Source organism: Porites lutea, chromosome 5 (genome assembly GCF_958299795.1).
Source record: "Porites lutea chromosome 5, jaPorLute2.1, whole genome shotgun sequence".
NCBI classification, from domain to species: domain Eukaryota; kingdom Metazoa; phylum Cnidaria; class Anthozoa; order Scleractinia; family Poritidae; genus Porites; species Porites lutea.
This window is the reverse complement of record NC_133205.1, coordinates 29,495,353-29,512,822: the sequence shown is the minus strand read 5'-3', so window position 1 is coordinate 29,512,822 and position 17,470 is coordinate 29,495,353. Positions and strand designations below refer to the sequence as shown.

At 38.1% G+C, this 17,470-nt stretch overlaps 1 protein-coding gene across 1 annotated transcript; it reads left to right on the top strand.

Moving 5' to 3' along the window:
- The first annotated feature begins 18 nt into the window (after positions 1 to 18).
- On the top strand, positions 19 to 16,724 carry LOC140937287 (medium-chain specific acyl-CoA dehydrogenase, mitochondrial-like). The gene is made up of 17 exons (XM_073386829.1): positions 19 to 85; positions 2,257 to 2,289; positions 2,948 to 3,014; positions 3,816 to 3,913; positions 4,016 to 4,085; positions 4,949 to 5,049; positions 5,411 to 5,491; positions 8,244 to 8,321; positions 11,173 to 11,225; positions 11,660 to 11,768; positions 11,877 to 11,948; positions 12,542 to 12,610; positions 12,828 to 12,923; positions 13,740 to 13,832; positions 14,341 to 14,424; positions 14,541 to 14,612; positions 15,725 to 16,724. Exons 1-17 carry the CDS (start codon positions 38 to 40, stop codon positions 15,800 to 15,802), a joined length of 1,302 nt encoding a protein of 433 aa, XP_073242930.1. The 5' UTR covers positions 19 to 37; the 3' UTR covers positions 15,803 to 16,724.
- Positions 16,725 to 17,470: the final 746 nt, after the last annotated feature.

Sequence of the window (17,470 nt, the reverse complement as noted above, 5' to 3'; positions counted from 1 at the left end):
CTCTTTACGTTCTTTTTCAACAAACATCAACAGGAACATGGCGTTTCTAAGTTTGATGCGGCGAAGTGTTGGTCTCGGCCTTCAGGTAAGGCAAAGAGTTGAAAGGCTAACTTTGTTCTTAATCTTTTAATTCAATGAGACATTGTTCGATGAATAGTCGTAAGAACTCGAAGCAAAAAATGTAACTTAAGTATAAATCTTAAATTATCTTGATTACGTTGAAAAAGCTTTTAAACTTAAGCCTGGCCTATAAATTACAAACGTTTGCCGAGGTACTTTAGGGAAACGATTTTTTAGTTAGCTGTTATAAACTTAAATGTCAAGTGTTGCCGACTCATTTGTTCTGTTAGTGAAAGTGCTTAGTGTATATTATGATCGCTGAGTAATTTTCAAGCTTAATGTTCAGTACTCTCTTTGTGTCAGAGTCACTTGCGATTTTTTCAAATGTAAGCTTAAGCTTAAGCTTACATACTTGATCAGATGTGAGAAAGGGACATTTTTTGATTAGGTGCAAGATGTTTTGCTTCATTTGACATTCGCATGCTTTTGCTGCAGAACAGAATGTGAAACGTAATGTATTGCATAACAATGTGTAATTATTATTAGTGGGCGTTATGGGGGAGGGGGAGGGGAAGGGATAAAGGCATACATGTAGCACAACCAAGGCCATGTAGAGGGTCCCTAATACTGTATTTTTTCAGTGATAAGGCGCACTTGCTTATAAGACGCACCCCAAACTCTTCAACGCGATTTTTCTAAGTTGACAAACTAAAAATTAAGCCAAAATATAAGGCGCAGCCATGATTTTTGGCAATGTTCACCTTAACTACAACAACAAGCTTTCCAACAATGCTGATTTATGGCCATTCACCTATGTGAACAAAGGCAAAAAAGGTTACATATTTTGATCAAAAGCAAAAAAATCCCACTTATCGATGCCAGATGATTTGTTTCGAATGCAAAATGATTCATTCATCGTTTAGAAGTCATTGAAAATGGATAACAAAGAAGACGATGAGCAGCTAGAAATTTTGAGTAAAGGATTTGACTCAATTTTGTTTTGTTGCCCGAAAGATACTCGTTTATAAGACGTGCCCTGAAATTACAACAGATTTAGAGCTATCAAGCAAGCTTTCGTTGTGAAAAAATGCTGTGCCTTATAAGCGAAGAAAAATATTTAATATGGTAAGTCTTTTTCTGGGTTTGGGATTGGTTAATTTAAAGTTTGGGAATTTGGATTTTTAAGCAGAAACATGGAGAGCAAGATTCAGGATGCTAATAATTTTTAGTGGGATAAGGAATTTAGAGATAGAACCAATACCTGGTAAAAAAGTGGTCTTACCTGTATTTTTCTCAGTGACCGCTCTTTTGTCCCATAACAACTGTATCTGCCACTGGTTAGATACATACAGGGGTTTCAGTAAGCATCGACGACCGATGAAACGTGTTGGGTACTGTTTTCCCCAAACAAGGAGCAACTAGTTTAATAATATTGTAAAGGATATGTTGTCACAGGCCTATTATGTGAATGCTGTAGTTCAGTCAATTTTTCACATGCACATTTCATTATAGGTCTACGCAGAATTTGTTCATTTGCAAATGAACATTATGTGTTTATTTTTATTTGTTCATTACTTGTAGGAGTTAGGTGGCTGACAAATTCAAACTTGAATTAATGTTACATTTTGTTGAGTGTACTCAGCTGTTCTCAATTTACTCCTGGGAACGCTGGAAATGGCATTTTAGGCCTTTTCAATTTCAAAATTTTCTGGGAAACCCCCATAAATAAAGGACTAACAATGGGGCTCTTGATACAGTCAGTTACTCTATTCAAACCAGCTGGGTACATGTACTTCAATTGCTATTGAAACGGCCCCCTGATATGTAGTTAGATACTTTAGTAGGTAACTCCTCTAGCCGGGTACTTTTTAGTCACTATTTACATGAACTGGTTGGAAGATGAGAGAAACATGAACTTCTCTGAGTACCAGCTAATAAAGGCCCAAGGTTGGGATTTTGGGAAAATTTTCATCAGGATGATAGGCTTGAAAACCCCCACTGAGAACTCTCTATGTACAGAATGTAAAAACAAACAAAATTAGTACAGTAATGGGCTACAACTGAGGTGTACATTTATAGTATTTGTAACAACAGATTGTCCAGTGCATGAAAAAATAAAATTTGTATTTAAGTAAGAAGATGCCATTATAACTTCAAATGTTAATATTTTTGTTTGATTATTTCTTCACCTTGTAGAGGGGCGTTCTTTCTGCTGGTGCTACGACACTGGTAAGAATGATTTGTTATAATGATCATAAGTAACTGTCACATATATATGTTGTTTAATTAACCCTTTGACCAACATCAATTTTCTTTGAACAATTATTTATAAAATACATGATCAAGACAAAATGCCAGGAGAATTAATTTAGTGATCACCAAATAGGTACTGTTTTTTTGCTTTTTTCTCTGTGTTCCTTGTCTGAATGATGATCATTTTAGTATGGTTTGAAAAATCTCTTTCCCCCTGCACAAGTTAGAGGACGAAATATCCTTGACCATTTAAATTGTTGACATCACAAGCAGTACAATAATTGTTGTGGATTCACAGGGGTGCAGTTAAAGGTGGATTGGGGGGATGAACGGGCAAAAAGTTATGTGAAGTGCCAAGACCCTAATAAGTGATAGAATCAAAGTGGAACCTTGATACAACAAACCTCTTCATAGTGAGGTCCTCGTTGTGATTTTCTTTACCCTAGTAATAAATTATAGTAAAATATTTGAAAGAGCCTCGATATAACAAAACCTTGTTCTGGCAAACAGATTTTGCCAGTCCCTTGGTCCCTTCGTTATATCAAGTTTTCACTTTACCAGATGTTGTACTACATTGATTGACTGTATTTGCCATTGACCAGTTGCTTTAATACATTCATTTTTGTGTTTTCAGAAGTCCAAGTTCAGTGCAGAGGCCATACAACTTGAATCGTCTTCATTCAATTCTGGCCTTAATTTTGGTAATGCAAACATTATTACATTGACATTATACCTTTAAATATTAGATGTTTGTTTAGTGAAAGTATAAACAACTGGCCAAGAGGATGTTTGTTCTACAATCAGGTCATGAAAAAAATAATGTGTTTGCGCATCTTGAATGAAACTGCAGCTAATTTTGTACGTTTATTGCATAATAGACCTATTCTGCTAACTCAATGTTGTACCCAATTCAAGTCTCCCGGGGTTAATTGATTCTTTGTGTATTGTATTTGCATTATAATGTGGCATTCACATTTAAAGGATATGGAAATTCCTAAAACAAAATGTTTTATTCCCAAAGAGTTTGAATTGGGTACAGCATTGAGTTAGCCAAATAGGTCCATGGACACCTGAGGCACTGTTAAGTTGAAATTCCAACAAGTGATGTACATGTACCTTATCGGCTCTTAATGTAATTTCGCAGTTACAGTTTATAGTAGAACCTCAATAATTCGAACTCGGATAACTTCAATTCCCTTATAACTAGAACTAAATTTCCTTTCCCTTGAACAAAATTTCACTGAAATTTACCCCATTAACTCGAATTCCCCTCTAACTCAAACTGTTTCTCATTTTCCTTCAGAGTTTGAGTTACTGGGGTTCAACATGTACTGTACTTAATTTCATGATTTTCAAGAAACAATATTTCTTGGGGTTTTATTTTCATGATTATCAATGGTTAGCTATGAAAAAGGGCATTAAATTTTGCGATTCTAATGTTGTCAACTTCATTTTATTTTCGAAAAGCCTGAATTTTTTGTTTCATTTTTTATGGTTTTTAGAGCTTTCCGAAGAGTTGCAACAGCTTCAGGAAATGGCAAGAAAGTTCAGTCATGAGGAAATTGTTCCTTTTGCTGCTGAATATGACAAGACTGGTGAGGTAAAAAGAGAATTTATTTACTTTACATTGTACATTGTACATGTAGTTTGTCTTCTTCTTCCTTCTTTCCTTTTGTGTTAAACAAAAGTGTTTGTTTTTCAGTATCCCTGGGAAATCATCAAGAAGGCACATTCTCTCGGACTATTGAATGGCCATATCCCAGAGAGTTGTGGTAAGTTACCACTGATTAAAAATATCGGTTTGGCTTCAATGTCTGTTTATTGTGTTGTTTGTACTTTAAGGGAAAGTTCATTTAATATGACAAGGGGGGGGGGGATGAAGATATTGAGGGGGGGCTCCGAAAATTTTTAGACACCGGAAGGGGGGGCTCTGAAAAAATTGTTGCGCTAGGAGGGGGGGCTCCGAAAATTTGTATACTTCAAAACCAACACATGACATCATCATACAGATCGGATGGTTTTCAACTCAACAATTTAATGACCTGTGCAACTCAGCTATATCACGTGGTTTACAGATATAACAAATGTAGTCTCAGTAATTATTACACTCTTGTTCATCCCAAAAATGCTTTAGAAAATTGTATCACAACTGTATTTCAAGTTTGTCATAGTATAAACCATTGAGACAATAAGGGTAAATATATTTTATACAGACTAGCGATCTTTTTTCAGGGGAGCAAAGGAATTGAAGGAGGAGGGGGGGGGGGCTCTGAAATTTTTTCGACTACCAAGGAGGGGGCTCCTAAAAAATTGAACCGCTAGCGAGGGGGGCTGCTAAAATTTCAAGCTTCGAGTTTCAATATCTTCATCCCCCCCTCTTGTCATATTAAATGAACTTTCCCTAAGAACTCCAATCATTATTGAGAAAACTGACGGGTTTAAGGGACTTGACCCTGTACACAAGTGAAGAGAGTCTGGTATTGCAATGATTATTTGTACATGTATGCAGGAATTTTTGCACCAAGAAATTGAAAGCTGGCAACCTAAATTTCAAGGCTAGTCATAGGCAACTGAACAAGTTTGAACAGCCACATTTTAACCATGTTTTTAGCTAATGCTTACAATATGTTTTCAGGTGGAACAGCTCTGGGGGTCCTTGACGGATGTGTGGCAACAGAAGAGTTGGCCTATGGTTGCACTGGAATTCAAACTGCGATTGAAGCTAATTCTTTGGCAGTAAGTTGCCATTGTATTCGTGTGATGATTTTAAAAAAATGGTTTTAGCATAGGAAAATTTCTGAAGCTGTTTTACATGATTTTCTGTAACATAGCATTTTTTCATCCACAGAATCAAAAAAAGTTACAATAACATTGCATTTCTGTTCCCAGCATAATGGTAATTCTTGTATTGAAAGGATCAAAGAGTAGGGAGATAGCAGTAATGCTTCCATACCATGTACTGTTCTGGTCCTTTGAGCTATTTAACACTGTTACCCATTTAAGATTTCTTTTCAAGAATGTGACATTTATTGGGTTTTGAGGCCAGGGCTAATACCAGAATTTACTGTTTATTCATCCCAAATTTTGTTGTTATAAGGAAATGCCTGTTATATTAGCTGGTAACAAAGCACAACAGAAGAAATATCTTGGGCGCATGGTGGAGGAACCTCTGATGGCGGTAAGTACATTGTATCACATCTATAGTGGAACTTCGATGTAGCAAAGGGCTAAGGGACAGGCAAAATTATAAGCTAGAAAAAGGCTTTGTTATAATTATCGAGGTTGGGCAAAGGATGTCATTCGCTATAACGAGGACTATGTTATTATAGAGGTTTTTTATTTCGAGGTTCTACTATGTGATTGTTTGGCTTAAAAATGCAGCTACAATTATGACTGTATTGGTTACTGGAATCTAGTAATGTTGCTACTATTAAAGGTGGCTGAACACAGTTTTGCAGACTGTCAGTGATAGCTTGCATGACGCAGGGTTCGACGTTGCGACCTGTGGGGTCGCCAATGCGACCAGCTTTTACTCAGTAGCGACTAAATTTTCACCGCTAGTCGCCAACCTGGCCACCAAGATAGGTGACTTTCTTCTTTGGGTAAACGTACACTAATGATAATCTGTTATCCTTTACAAAACTAACGGATAGCTAACGGTTTTGCTAACGCTCTAACGTTTTGCCCAAACGCTCTAATGGTTTGTCTAAACATTTTAACGATTTGTCTAAACGCTTTAACGATTTCTTTCAACACTCTAATCTACGTTTACTTGAAAGAGGATTGTGAAATGAATGAATTCAACGAAAGACTTATCGACTTTTGGGCAAATGGATCGCAATTCTCAACAGATCGTCCCGTGTTTCTCCGGGAATGACTTTTAGCGCATCGATATTTAAAACAATTTCTTTTTGCCCAACATGTATCTCGATTGCGGACTCGATAGCAGATTAGTCTGATAAAAGCTAAAGCTAATCGAAGCTAATCGAGAACGAACAGTGCTTACTCGAACTTCGCAATTCTTGTAAACAACTTTACGCAACTTTCTGTTGAGCGTGGCGACCCAAATAAAAGCTCTGAAGTATTTTATTGACTTCTAATGAAGTACCGTTGAACTCATGCTGTTTGTCTAACAGACTTCTCGCGAAATCAACTTCATTGCCCGAAAACATTAGCGACGTTTCCTCTTTCTGGAGACTTTCGATCACGTGTTAGGCAACCGCGAAATAGATGAAGTTTCACTGATGTTCATTTCTGAACGTGCAAATACATGGGACGCAAAACAAATTTTGCAGATTTTGTTCTTTAATATCCCAAATAAGTTTTTTTAAGATTCCTTAAGTTTGTTTTTCTTAATGTGTATTCCATTTCCTGAACCTTAAGCTTGAATACCTTATAATATATAATTTTTGGCGACCAGAATACTTGTTCTGGCGACCAAAAATGAAAACATGGGGGCCTGTTGGCCCTAAGATTTTTTTCTGAAAGTCGAGCACTGTGACGGCGCGTGTTTTAAAACACATGGCAGCGAAAAAAAGCAATGGTACACCGAAGACGATTTTTCAAACTCTACTCATTAAAATTTCGTGATATTTGGCAGAATTTTTACTTTTATTGTATTTTAAATAATGAGAATTTTAAAATGGAAGTTGAACAGATGATTTTTTAGCCTCCCGGCAGACGTCCTTTGGGGTTCGTTTGTCATGCATTCATTTCTCCCGTCCATGGGGGAGAAATGAATGCGTGAAGAACGAACCCCAAGGACATCTGTGGGGAGGCTATTGATTTTTGTGACACATTTAATAATTACAGTGCAATAAATTATTGATAATCTAGAAACCCGTCCGTTAAAAATTTGGTCAAATAAGTTTGAAATGGTAATGATTAATTATATTCAGCTGTGTGCAAGGTTATAGGAAAATCTGATGCATTAATTTTTTGTAGACTGAGCAAAAGTGAAACTTTAAGGTTGTATTCAATTGTTCATGTTGCCATGGATACTATTGAAGTGTCAAATTTTACCTGTCAATCAAAATCTTTCATCAATATATTTTTCACTTGTCAAGTTTCAGCTTGTTAGCTGGAGCCTTTCTCGCACAATGATTTGGCAAATGACCTATACTCAGAAACTGCCAAAAGTGTGTTCAGCCTCCTTAAGAACTCTAGGGTATCAGCAAGTCTGTAGCCTGTGTGTTTTTAGCCTGTGAACAGGCCTTTGGTTGAGCGGGGAACTAGCTATTTTTTCCCCAAACAGAGAGCCTGTTCACAGGCTAGTGTGTTTTCCTTTCCCATGCCCAAGATAATCGTCTTCAAGATAATACTGTAGGACTTTCCCAGAGTGTATAGAAATGGAGTGATTGGTTGTTAGGCTAATGTTATGAAATTCTATGGCATTTTTACAATGATCCAAAAAATTTAACTCCTGCAATTGAATGCTTAAGCAAAAAAAAGAAAATTAATAGTTACACACCATTTTGGATTGCAACGTCATCACTGCTACACCATAATTATGTTATACTCTTGAAGAGTCAAAGGCAATTCATGAGAAAAGTATAAAAAGGGTGGAGGAAAAGTGAGAGAATTTCATGATTGTGTCGTGCAGCTCATCTGGCTGCCTATAGGTTCTGTCTCTGAGGTATACAGGTGTACCAAATGAAATCCTAAAAAGTTGACATACATGATAAATATGACTTCGTCTCGCTCAATAGAACGCAACAGTAAGTTGGCCAATATCCAGTCATCTAGACCGAACCAGTGTGGTCAAAAAGTGATTCATTATTTGGCCAAAAAAAAACTTTTTGGCTTGCTGGACCTCCGCGAGAACTCCCAAGTGGGTAAGATGGGCCCTTTCTTGCCCATTTGGAAAGCAGGATTCACTTCATCTTTCAGCCATATAATAAATAATGGTTATTTACATGTATACTCTGTAGGCATATTGTGTGACCGAACCAAGTGCAGGATCTGATGTGGCAGGAATTAAAACCAGAGCTGAAAAGAAAGGAGATGAGGTAACTGCTGCAGATCTATAATAATAATAATAATGATAATGGGTTGTTCCAGAAAAAATCCACACCCCCCCGACGGATGGGATTCTGGAAATTCTCGCGGGAGGGGGGGTTGAAGACTCCGGAAATCCAGGCGGGAGGGGGGGTTGACCTTAAAAAAGTCTTCTGCAGGGGTCATTTCGACCGATAGTTGATACAAATCAAACGTTTAGTTCGATGACACTTAAGCGCTTTCAGACCCTGAAAATAGTCAAAATGTTTTGTTCATATATTTCTCACCTGACATAAATGATAATCTAAGTTGCTTTACAGGTCCTTTTATAGCAGAAAACGCGAACAAGATACTAAAGAACGGGCCTGAAGGAACTCGTCGCAACGTTGTTGTCACGAAGAGCGTCAAACGCCTGACACATTTCTACTCGTACCCAGAGCCCGCGCGCGAAGTGCTGGTGTACAAAATTGCGTTAACTTTTGCGAGGTTCGACAAGGTTATGCTAAATTGAAGTAAGTTTAGAAGAATATCGTTGAATTCGTTACAGAGAGGTTCGTTATAAAATAGAGGTTCCGCTGTGTTTACTTACTGGTCAGAGAATTCTCAGTTAGGTTGTAAATTCCGCATTTCCTATTTAGTCTAGTTCAAAACATCATTACAACTTGTTTTTTTGAGATTTTTTAAAGCCTTATGAAAAAATGTCCCCAAAAATTAATAGTTTTTTTGAGAGAACAAAACAAACAGGCGCCAAATCTGCAAGAGCCTGGTGAAGAATTTGTTCATAGCGGACTTTGTATTTGGATGAATCTGAAAGCCATCTTAATCCGGTTTTAAAATAATTCGTTGGATGAACATGTTAAAATTTCATTTCGTGAATGGGAGCTATTTCAAGTGCTTTTGTCTTGGCTGCATTCTCTTCAGCATGACTGTTGCCTCTCCGATTTAAACGAAAGCGAAACGACCTTTGTAACTATGGCGGACTAAGAAAGCTGTTTATAACGCGAATTTGAACTTCCCTTCCAGTGCACAGTAGAACTACAGATCTTGAAGGTAGGATGTGCAAATGAAGTCATCCATTCTTTAAGTTAGAAAATAATTGTAACGATTAACAAATGTAGACTTTCGTTCTTTGAAAGATTTCGTTGATTTACAACAGTTACAAAATCTCGATCTTCAGTGGACGAGACTGACACGCATGCTGCCGGCTGCCTTATGTCTCGTAAAGGAATGGATATTCATATTTAGCGCAAAGAAAGAAAAAGGTCACTGATTTTTATCAGCTAAGAAATTATGTAAACACTCGTTCAGGTGTCGTTCGCATTTTTGTTTTTTGCTCCTTTCGTTTTTAGTTCCACGCGATAGAATTCTTAGTTTAATATAAGCTGAAGCTTTAGAAATTAAAACAAAAACATTTAGACGTGTTTGCGTGTATTTTCCATTAAAAATAAATTAAATTTAAGCCTTTTATTTTTTTCCCGGGAATCCAGGCGGGAGGGGGAGTCTTCCACCTTGGAAATCCAGTTGGGAGGGGGGGTCTTGTGCTTCAGGAAATCCAGGTGAGAGGTGGGGTTAAAAAAGGACCCCATCCGTCGGGGGGGGGGTGTGGATTTTTCCTGGAATAACCCAATATTATAACTTAATTACTCTCCAAATTCTGGCTTTTCAAAGTAATTACAATATTCAATAAAATATGTAAAACTATAAAACAATAAGAGATGATTAAAATCATAATTTATATCATAACAACATATTTAAAATATATTTACGACAAATCAATGTGTTTGTTAAGTGTCTACTGGATCAGTTTTATGACCAGTGTTGGCAACTACAGTCAACTCTCGTCTTGCAGACACCCCGCTATAAGGGACACCCTGATAATATGGACAGCAGCTAAATCCCAGGAAAAAATGCGTTCGACTGAAGTAAACTTCCGCTATTACAGACTCTCGCTCATGAGGACACTGACTCAAGGTCCCTACAGTGTCTGCCATAAAGGGAATTGACTGTGGTAGGTCGTTATAGAATTAGTGTGATAAATAAATTAGAAACTATGTCAGCGTATCAACTAACTATGTGTACAGTATGTTCAACTTAAGCTGGAAAACATACTGATGTGAAGCGTTGCTGTCACAGTAAAAGGCGGCAGAGTCTGTATTAAATCCAATTTTGCTGTGCAAATTCTAGCATAATTATCTTATCAACTGAGATGCATACATTGTAAATTGCCAAGGAGCAGCTTCGCGAAGACGCTCGGCTACGAGGCGGCAGCCTAATAAAGCTGAAAGTTCCAAGGCAGAATGAATCTCGAATCTCCTTGCGATGTAACATAGATAGTGTAAGATTACTTTTCTGGCGTTTCAAAAAGCTTCTTCGGCGTACCATAAATCTTTTTTTTCCTGAAAAGTAGACTTCCTAAGCTTTACATTGAATATTCGCGGACTTTAACATGAGTTTTTGAGGATTCTACGTTCGCTTTTAAGACCACTAAATTTTACGCAAAATGACCTGTGCACAACTTTGGACAAAAACACGATATCTCGAAAAATATCTCGAAAAATATGCTATGTAAAGTCGGAATTTCAAATTCTTTATGCGGTTGAACAGTTTAGTTCACTATTTTCAAGGTAATTTTTGCTTATGTAGTCGAATTAAGTTCAAACTATTTTTCGTTAATTATGGTAATTCATGACATTTCTAAACAAATTGAACAGCGCGCGTATCGGTAAAATCTGTGCTCATTGGCACCTAGCGACAGCGATAACTAGTACTAATAATATATCATTGTCACTGTGTTGTAGAGTTGTTAAAAATTGTGAGGATGAGACATAAATGATCCTGAAGATATTTTGTTGTAATTTCTAGTATGTCATCAATGGACAGAAGATGTGGATAACAAATGGAGGTGTTGCTAACTGGTGAGAATATTACACAGTCAGATGTTCTCCATTTCTGTGTTTTCATAATCTGCTACACAGCCGTTTTTAGTGTCGTCACGCACTAGTGGCGAGGAGCGTTGCGTGACGACACTAAAAACGGCTGTGTAGCAGACTACTACCTCCACTGCCAGAAAAATCATGAAAAAAGTTTTTGCCTGGCATATCTGAGAAACGTTTGAACCCAGGAGTCATTTCATAAGTAGGTTGACCAAGTTGACTTAATTGACCTATCAGGTCAATAACAAGAGTTTAATACCATCAACTGAAGTGATACAACTCACTTTGACTCTGACGATGACTACCGCACAGGTTGTCGAAATTTCAGTCACTGTCAACAACAACTGTCCAATTCAGGACTACGTTCACCCGGACGATCATACTCAACCTATTTATACTTTGTATATGTTGTTTAGGTATTTTGTCCTGGCACGAACTGATCCTGACCCTAAAGCACCAGCGGGTAAAGCCTTCACTGGCTTCATAGTAGATGCTGACGCACCAGGAGTTACAAAAGGGAGAAAGGTGTTTTTTTTTTTCTAGATCATTTCTGATTGTGATTGGAAGTCTGTTTTGAATTCTCCATGAACGCATACAGCGCCTTGCTTATTACATCTTGGTAATTTATTGCAGGAAATGAACATGGGCCAGAGAGCTTCCGACACGCGCGGCGTGACCTTTGAGGATGTTGTTGTACCCAAAGAGGTTAGATTTGATTTTTAACCATTATGCAGAGGAGGGGACTTAGTTGAGGTAACAACACAGACTTGAAAGGTAGCAAAGAACGAGCAACCCTACCCAAGAGGAAATGCAATTTAACTGCTAATTCAAGTTTCTCTTTTAGTAAATTAAGAATCCTTCGTTAGTAAATTTTTAGTACATCTCAAACTATCTGTATAGTGCTTTTAAATCGCTGGAAAACAGCGCAATATAATTGCATTGTAATTATTGTGAATGTCTTGCGTGTTTGGTCTGACATTGTTGTAGGTACTTATAGGGCTGACCGTTTTGAACGAGGCATTTCCAACGGAACTTGAACTTTCTAAATTTTTAAGTAACGGAAAGCAACGTTCACGGATTAAAACCTTTGTTGTTAATTTTGGTATTATGGTAACTCTAGGATTCTTTAGAACGAAGTTAAGATGTCTTTTTTTATATCGTTTTTGTTTAGAACTTACAACCAGCAGTCTCAGATCAACTACAACAAAATACATTTTGACTAATTACTAACTGATCTCTTTACAAGAACGTCCTAAAGTTCAGTAACTTTCTTGTTGTGACTTTGTTTCCATTGTTAGAACGTCCTAGGTAAAGAAGGAATTGGTTTCAAAATTGCAATGGGAGCATTTGACAAGACCCGACCTCCGGTAAGGAAAATTTTGGCTTTTTCACTAAAACATGTGTATCAATTATAAAGTTTTGTATTTTCTGGGATTGTACCAGATTTTCTTGTAATTTTAGTACGTCCTCGGAGTGAGGGGAGTTGTAATTAAAATTTTTTAATGGGTAACCTTTCTTTAATTCATAATTTATGTAAATAAAATGTAGGCAGTAACCGAACTGTACTTGGTCTCTCCCAAATAGGTTGCCGCAAGCGCCGTTGGTCTCGCTCGGAGAGCATTAGAAGAGGCGACCAAATACTCGATGGAGCGAAAAACCATGGGAAAACCCATATTCCAGGTAAAATGCCAACTCGTGTTTAACAAGTGAACGTCCATAGTTTTCTGAATGACACTCGTGCAATTCTGGAGATTTGAGCGAGTCCTGACTACATGTAATTTGCACTACGAAAATCCCGTTATTACATTTAGGTGTTAAAGGAGCTGTGTCACGAAATTCAGTCAAATTAGGTAATTACAAAATGCCTGTTAAATTAAGAGAAACGTAAAAATAACCGCTTAAAACTTTAAAGGAAAGTTAAAGTAGCACAACAGATACAACAGATGCCACGGATAGGCAAAACTGAAGAAGATTGAAACGGATTGAAATTAGGGTTTTTGAAAACTGTTCAGCCTAACAGTTTTTCAAAGTTGATCTCTGCTGTTTGCAACTTCAAAAATAATGCTAAGGAGACATATTTGTTTGTCACGGATCTCTGATTTTGTCATTTCCATGTAATTTCTTTGCTCACTTTAAGTTCTATAACGATTAAAGGCGAGTAATTGGCAAAATTAAACAAAGTGAACTGGACTGCCGTGACTCAGCCCCTTTAACCAACACAACAATTGAAATTTTATAACGCTTTAAGCCCCGCTATCCATATACATATTCGGGCTCTAGACTGATCTCATAGCTTTCCTTATCGAATATCTTAAGAAAATTTTGATGAAAGATCAAAGCCTTGTTCCTTAGGCAATCATTTTAGTAATTCTTTCAACCTTTCATCTTGACTTTGTATTGAGACATCGCTAGGAGAAAAGTGATGTTAATGACTCTTGGGAAATATTGAATAAGAGACGCCTATTAATGCAGTTTATTTTCTAAATTCCTTTTCAGCACCAGGCTGTAAGCTTTATGTTGGCTGATATGGCCATTGGCGTGGAGACGGCGCGCTTAGCCACGTACCGCGCGGCTTGGGAGGTTGACCAAGTGAGTTCAATCTTATGTACAGCATGTGCTGTAATGTTCAACCCCTCCTTTTTTCCCCAAAGATTGCCAAAATAAAATCTGCCTTGATAAACAAGATAACCTCTGGGCATATGATTCCCTAATGTCGTTGTTTCTCTACCAAACTAGCCTGTGTATAACCGCCCCCTCCCCTCCAAAGAGGGACGGCTGATCATAGACTATACCAAAGGGAAAATCATTCTCCTGCCCAAAGCTGTGATCCGCTTGGCCAGTGCGACGGATCGGGAGCTCTGGTTGGGGCTGCAGCAGGAATTGCTCAAAACACGGACCTCTGGCTTTCTGTGCATCCTCAGAATTTTGAAAAAATAACGGTTACCAACGGTTACGAAAATGCGAAACTACTGTGCTTGCACGTTTATCCTGGTCCCAGCCAGAGCGAACGATCCATGTTGCGGACACAAGGATGGCAGCTCTCGACACGAAAATGAGTGAAAATCCATTGAGCTCTAACGTGCTTGTGTATTTTTAGGGTCGCCGCAATACTTATTTCGCCTCTATAGCTAAATGTCTGGCTGGAGATGTCGCCAACAAGTGTGCGACTGATGCTGTGCAGGTGGGTAGTCAACCTTTCATGAGTAGTAAAGTGTCCAGAGCAAAATCCCCTCGTGGTTTCCTCTTCTAAGCTTCTACCCCAGCTGAGACATTTTTCCGTATTCCTTTGGTTTCCAGATCTTTGGCGGAAATGGATTTAACACGGAATACCCAGTTGAAAAACTGATGAGGGATGCTAAAATCTTCCAGGTGAGCCCGCCAACTGCTGAGTGTTGCCGCTTGTAGTTTTTGGTGTTTCTTCATTTATCCCATTCGCCACGTTAGAATCGAGGAGAGAACTGGAGCCGAAATGTGCCCAATTGTTTGTGGGATAGTTACTGGGGACGCGCCGGTCAGCTACTGGCCAATCCCCCCCCCCCCCCCCCCCCCCGTCCCTTGTAACAGTCCCAGGAGTCTTTGCGAAAGTTAATTCGGCCCAGTTTTCTTCTCGTTTTTAAAGTGGCGAATTGTCTGTCACACAAAGAACCATAAAAGGAGGTGCTAATGTGTTTTATTGTGCTTGCCTAAAGCGTAAAGGTAAGTTGCACGAGACGATTCGCAACAACGATTTTTAGCGCTACACAGCGTTACAGCATTGTTGCGACATTGTTTTGAATGGTTGCAACATTTTTCCCACATTGCAACGCTGTGTGCCCTGAACATCGTCGTTGCAATTCGTCTCGTGTAACATCACCTTAAGACACACTGGCCTTGATAGTAATTTTTGCAGTCAATTTCTCGTTGGTGTTGATATCATGAATAGAACCATTCCAGTTGATCTCAACCGATCCTTGCGCTCTTCTGATGCTTCCCCTTTTCCCTTTCACATCCTGTGAATTACCCAAGTGTAAATCTACACATCGTTCTTCATTATTTAGTAAAAAACCTGAAAGTGGATTCTAATGCGCCAGCGCTGTGTGCTGCTGAGTGAAGACAGGGTCCTAAATACGAATCGTCCATTTCCAAGTAAATGTCGTAAAACGTTAATGTTCTAAGTGCGCATGTTCAAAGTCACAAACCCGAAAGTGGATTTTAATTTGCCTGCACTGTGTACTTCTGAGTGAAGACAAGACTTTGAGCTTATTGCAAAATCCAAGCAAGCGTTACGAAAGTGTCTTGCTGTTTAAAGTGAGAGGTACGTTTTTCTGTGTTTTACTTAGTTGAATGCAAGAAAGCCACAGTGGACCCCCTCTGAGCTTTGGAATCTTATTGTTACCATTAAGCAGGATAGTTGTAACTCTGGTGCCAACAGTGTTTGTGTTACAACAAGCAGTTAAATTTCTAGCTCCTCGTACCTCTGACCTTGCTTCATTTTCTTTCAGATCTACGAAGGAACGGCGCAAATTCAACGCGTGATTATTGGACGAGAGCTCATTGAAAAGGCCAAGATGACAATGTAGACCCAAAAACCGCAATCTGCACCAACATGGTTTTTATTACACTCGATGGTGATTTATAAGTTCTGTATTAGTTATTAGATATTTATGTATATGACTGAGTAACGAGGTTTTGTTCGGATTAGTGCTGTGGCAACCTTCTTGCATTTTCAGTGACCTTAAACATAATTTTTTTTGGGTGTAAATAAACTAAAAATATCTAAACAGCTTTTGGAGTTCACAACTGTTGTAACATTTCCGTGTTTTAAGGCTGTTTCAGTTGATGTAACTGTTACGAATATTGACTCATAATTCCAAATGATGTCACTGAAAAACCAGAGGGAAGAAATAGCATTGGTCAGCATTTTGACCAAATTCAGTGTGCCTGGAAATCTTACCTTATTAAGGTGCGTAGTATCGTTAGAGTTGAAATAAGCCATTTGGATAAATATTCCTTTACTTCGACGTCACTTGGGATCTGACCAAAAAGAAGCTTTTTCCCGCCAAAACTCTCTGAGCGGGAAGCGTTGCAAAATCTTTGACGTCATAGAATAACAGTTCACTGTTTATACCCGCGAATGTTGATCACTTGCTGAGTTTTAATTTTTATAAAATTAGTGTACACGTAGAAACCTTTCGTCGTGGGCTGTATAACAGATCAGTCAGTGACTAGTCCCTTGCGAAACTAGTGAAATTTATTTCCTTCGAAGCTTCAGTAATGTTTCCCTCGGCTCCGCCTCAGAGAAAAAGGGCGTTGAGATTCCTGTAAAACAAGTAACTTTTCTCTTCGGGAATTCAGTAAGAATTTATAAATTTATATATTTGTTTACTTTTGTACGTTATTAATTGGATTGTAGGGTTCAGTTAATACCCAGGAATGATCACAGCTGTTATTTCACGTCCATAGAGTAAGGCAAATAATTAAATAAATCTGTTTGAAAGCCGGGGTAATGGTCTTTGTTCTCTTTTTTATTGTCTGTCTGTTTGTTTGTTTGTTTGTTTTTCTCTTGGCCCCACAGACCCTTTCATAGTTTATGATGCCATCTTAGCTGGGGGGTAAACAGGGCTAAAATTACAGTGAATGCATGGGATTTTGGCCCACTTGGAACCGCTATAACGCCACTACAAAGAGGCCGAAGTGGAGGTGGCTAGTGGCTTAAAATTACCGAGCCGCGAAGCAGCGAGTTAAATATCCATCACTAGCCACCGACACTGGGGTGAATAATTGTTTTAGTATATACTAAAACAGTGAGATAATTGAGCATAAAAATGGTGATTTTTAACTCATTTTAATACTGTTGGCAACGATTACAATTTTGGCGCGCAATGACCGAACGGCCGTCGCGTTTTCTCGCCGACAAATAAAACTATTGAAGGCATTTGTTTAGCTCTTTCGCGGGAAATTTCCTAAAAAAGAGTTGTAAATTCTCTTCGTACTTAAAACCATTCTGTAAAATACTATTAAATTTAGGTTTAAGCTTATATGAACATGTCAGCTAAATAAAGTAACGCAGGACTTAAGCTTAATTTGCATTTGTAAACAAAAAACTTTTTGACCGGTTTCATCATCTATAATTTCAAGTCAAACAGACAATAAAAAAAGCTTTACCTGTTAAAATTTCCAAACCGAATTTCGTCACCTTCTTCTTGTATTTTGTGAAATTTCTTTGTTTGTTAGGCCATCCTCTTTTT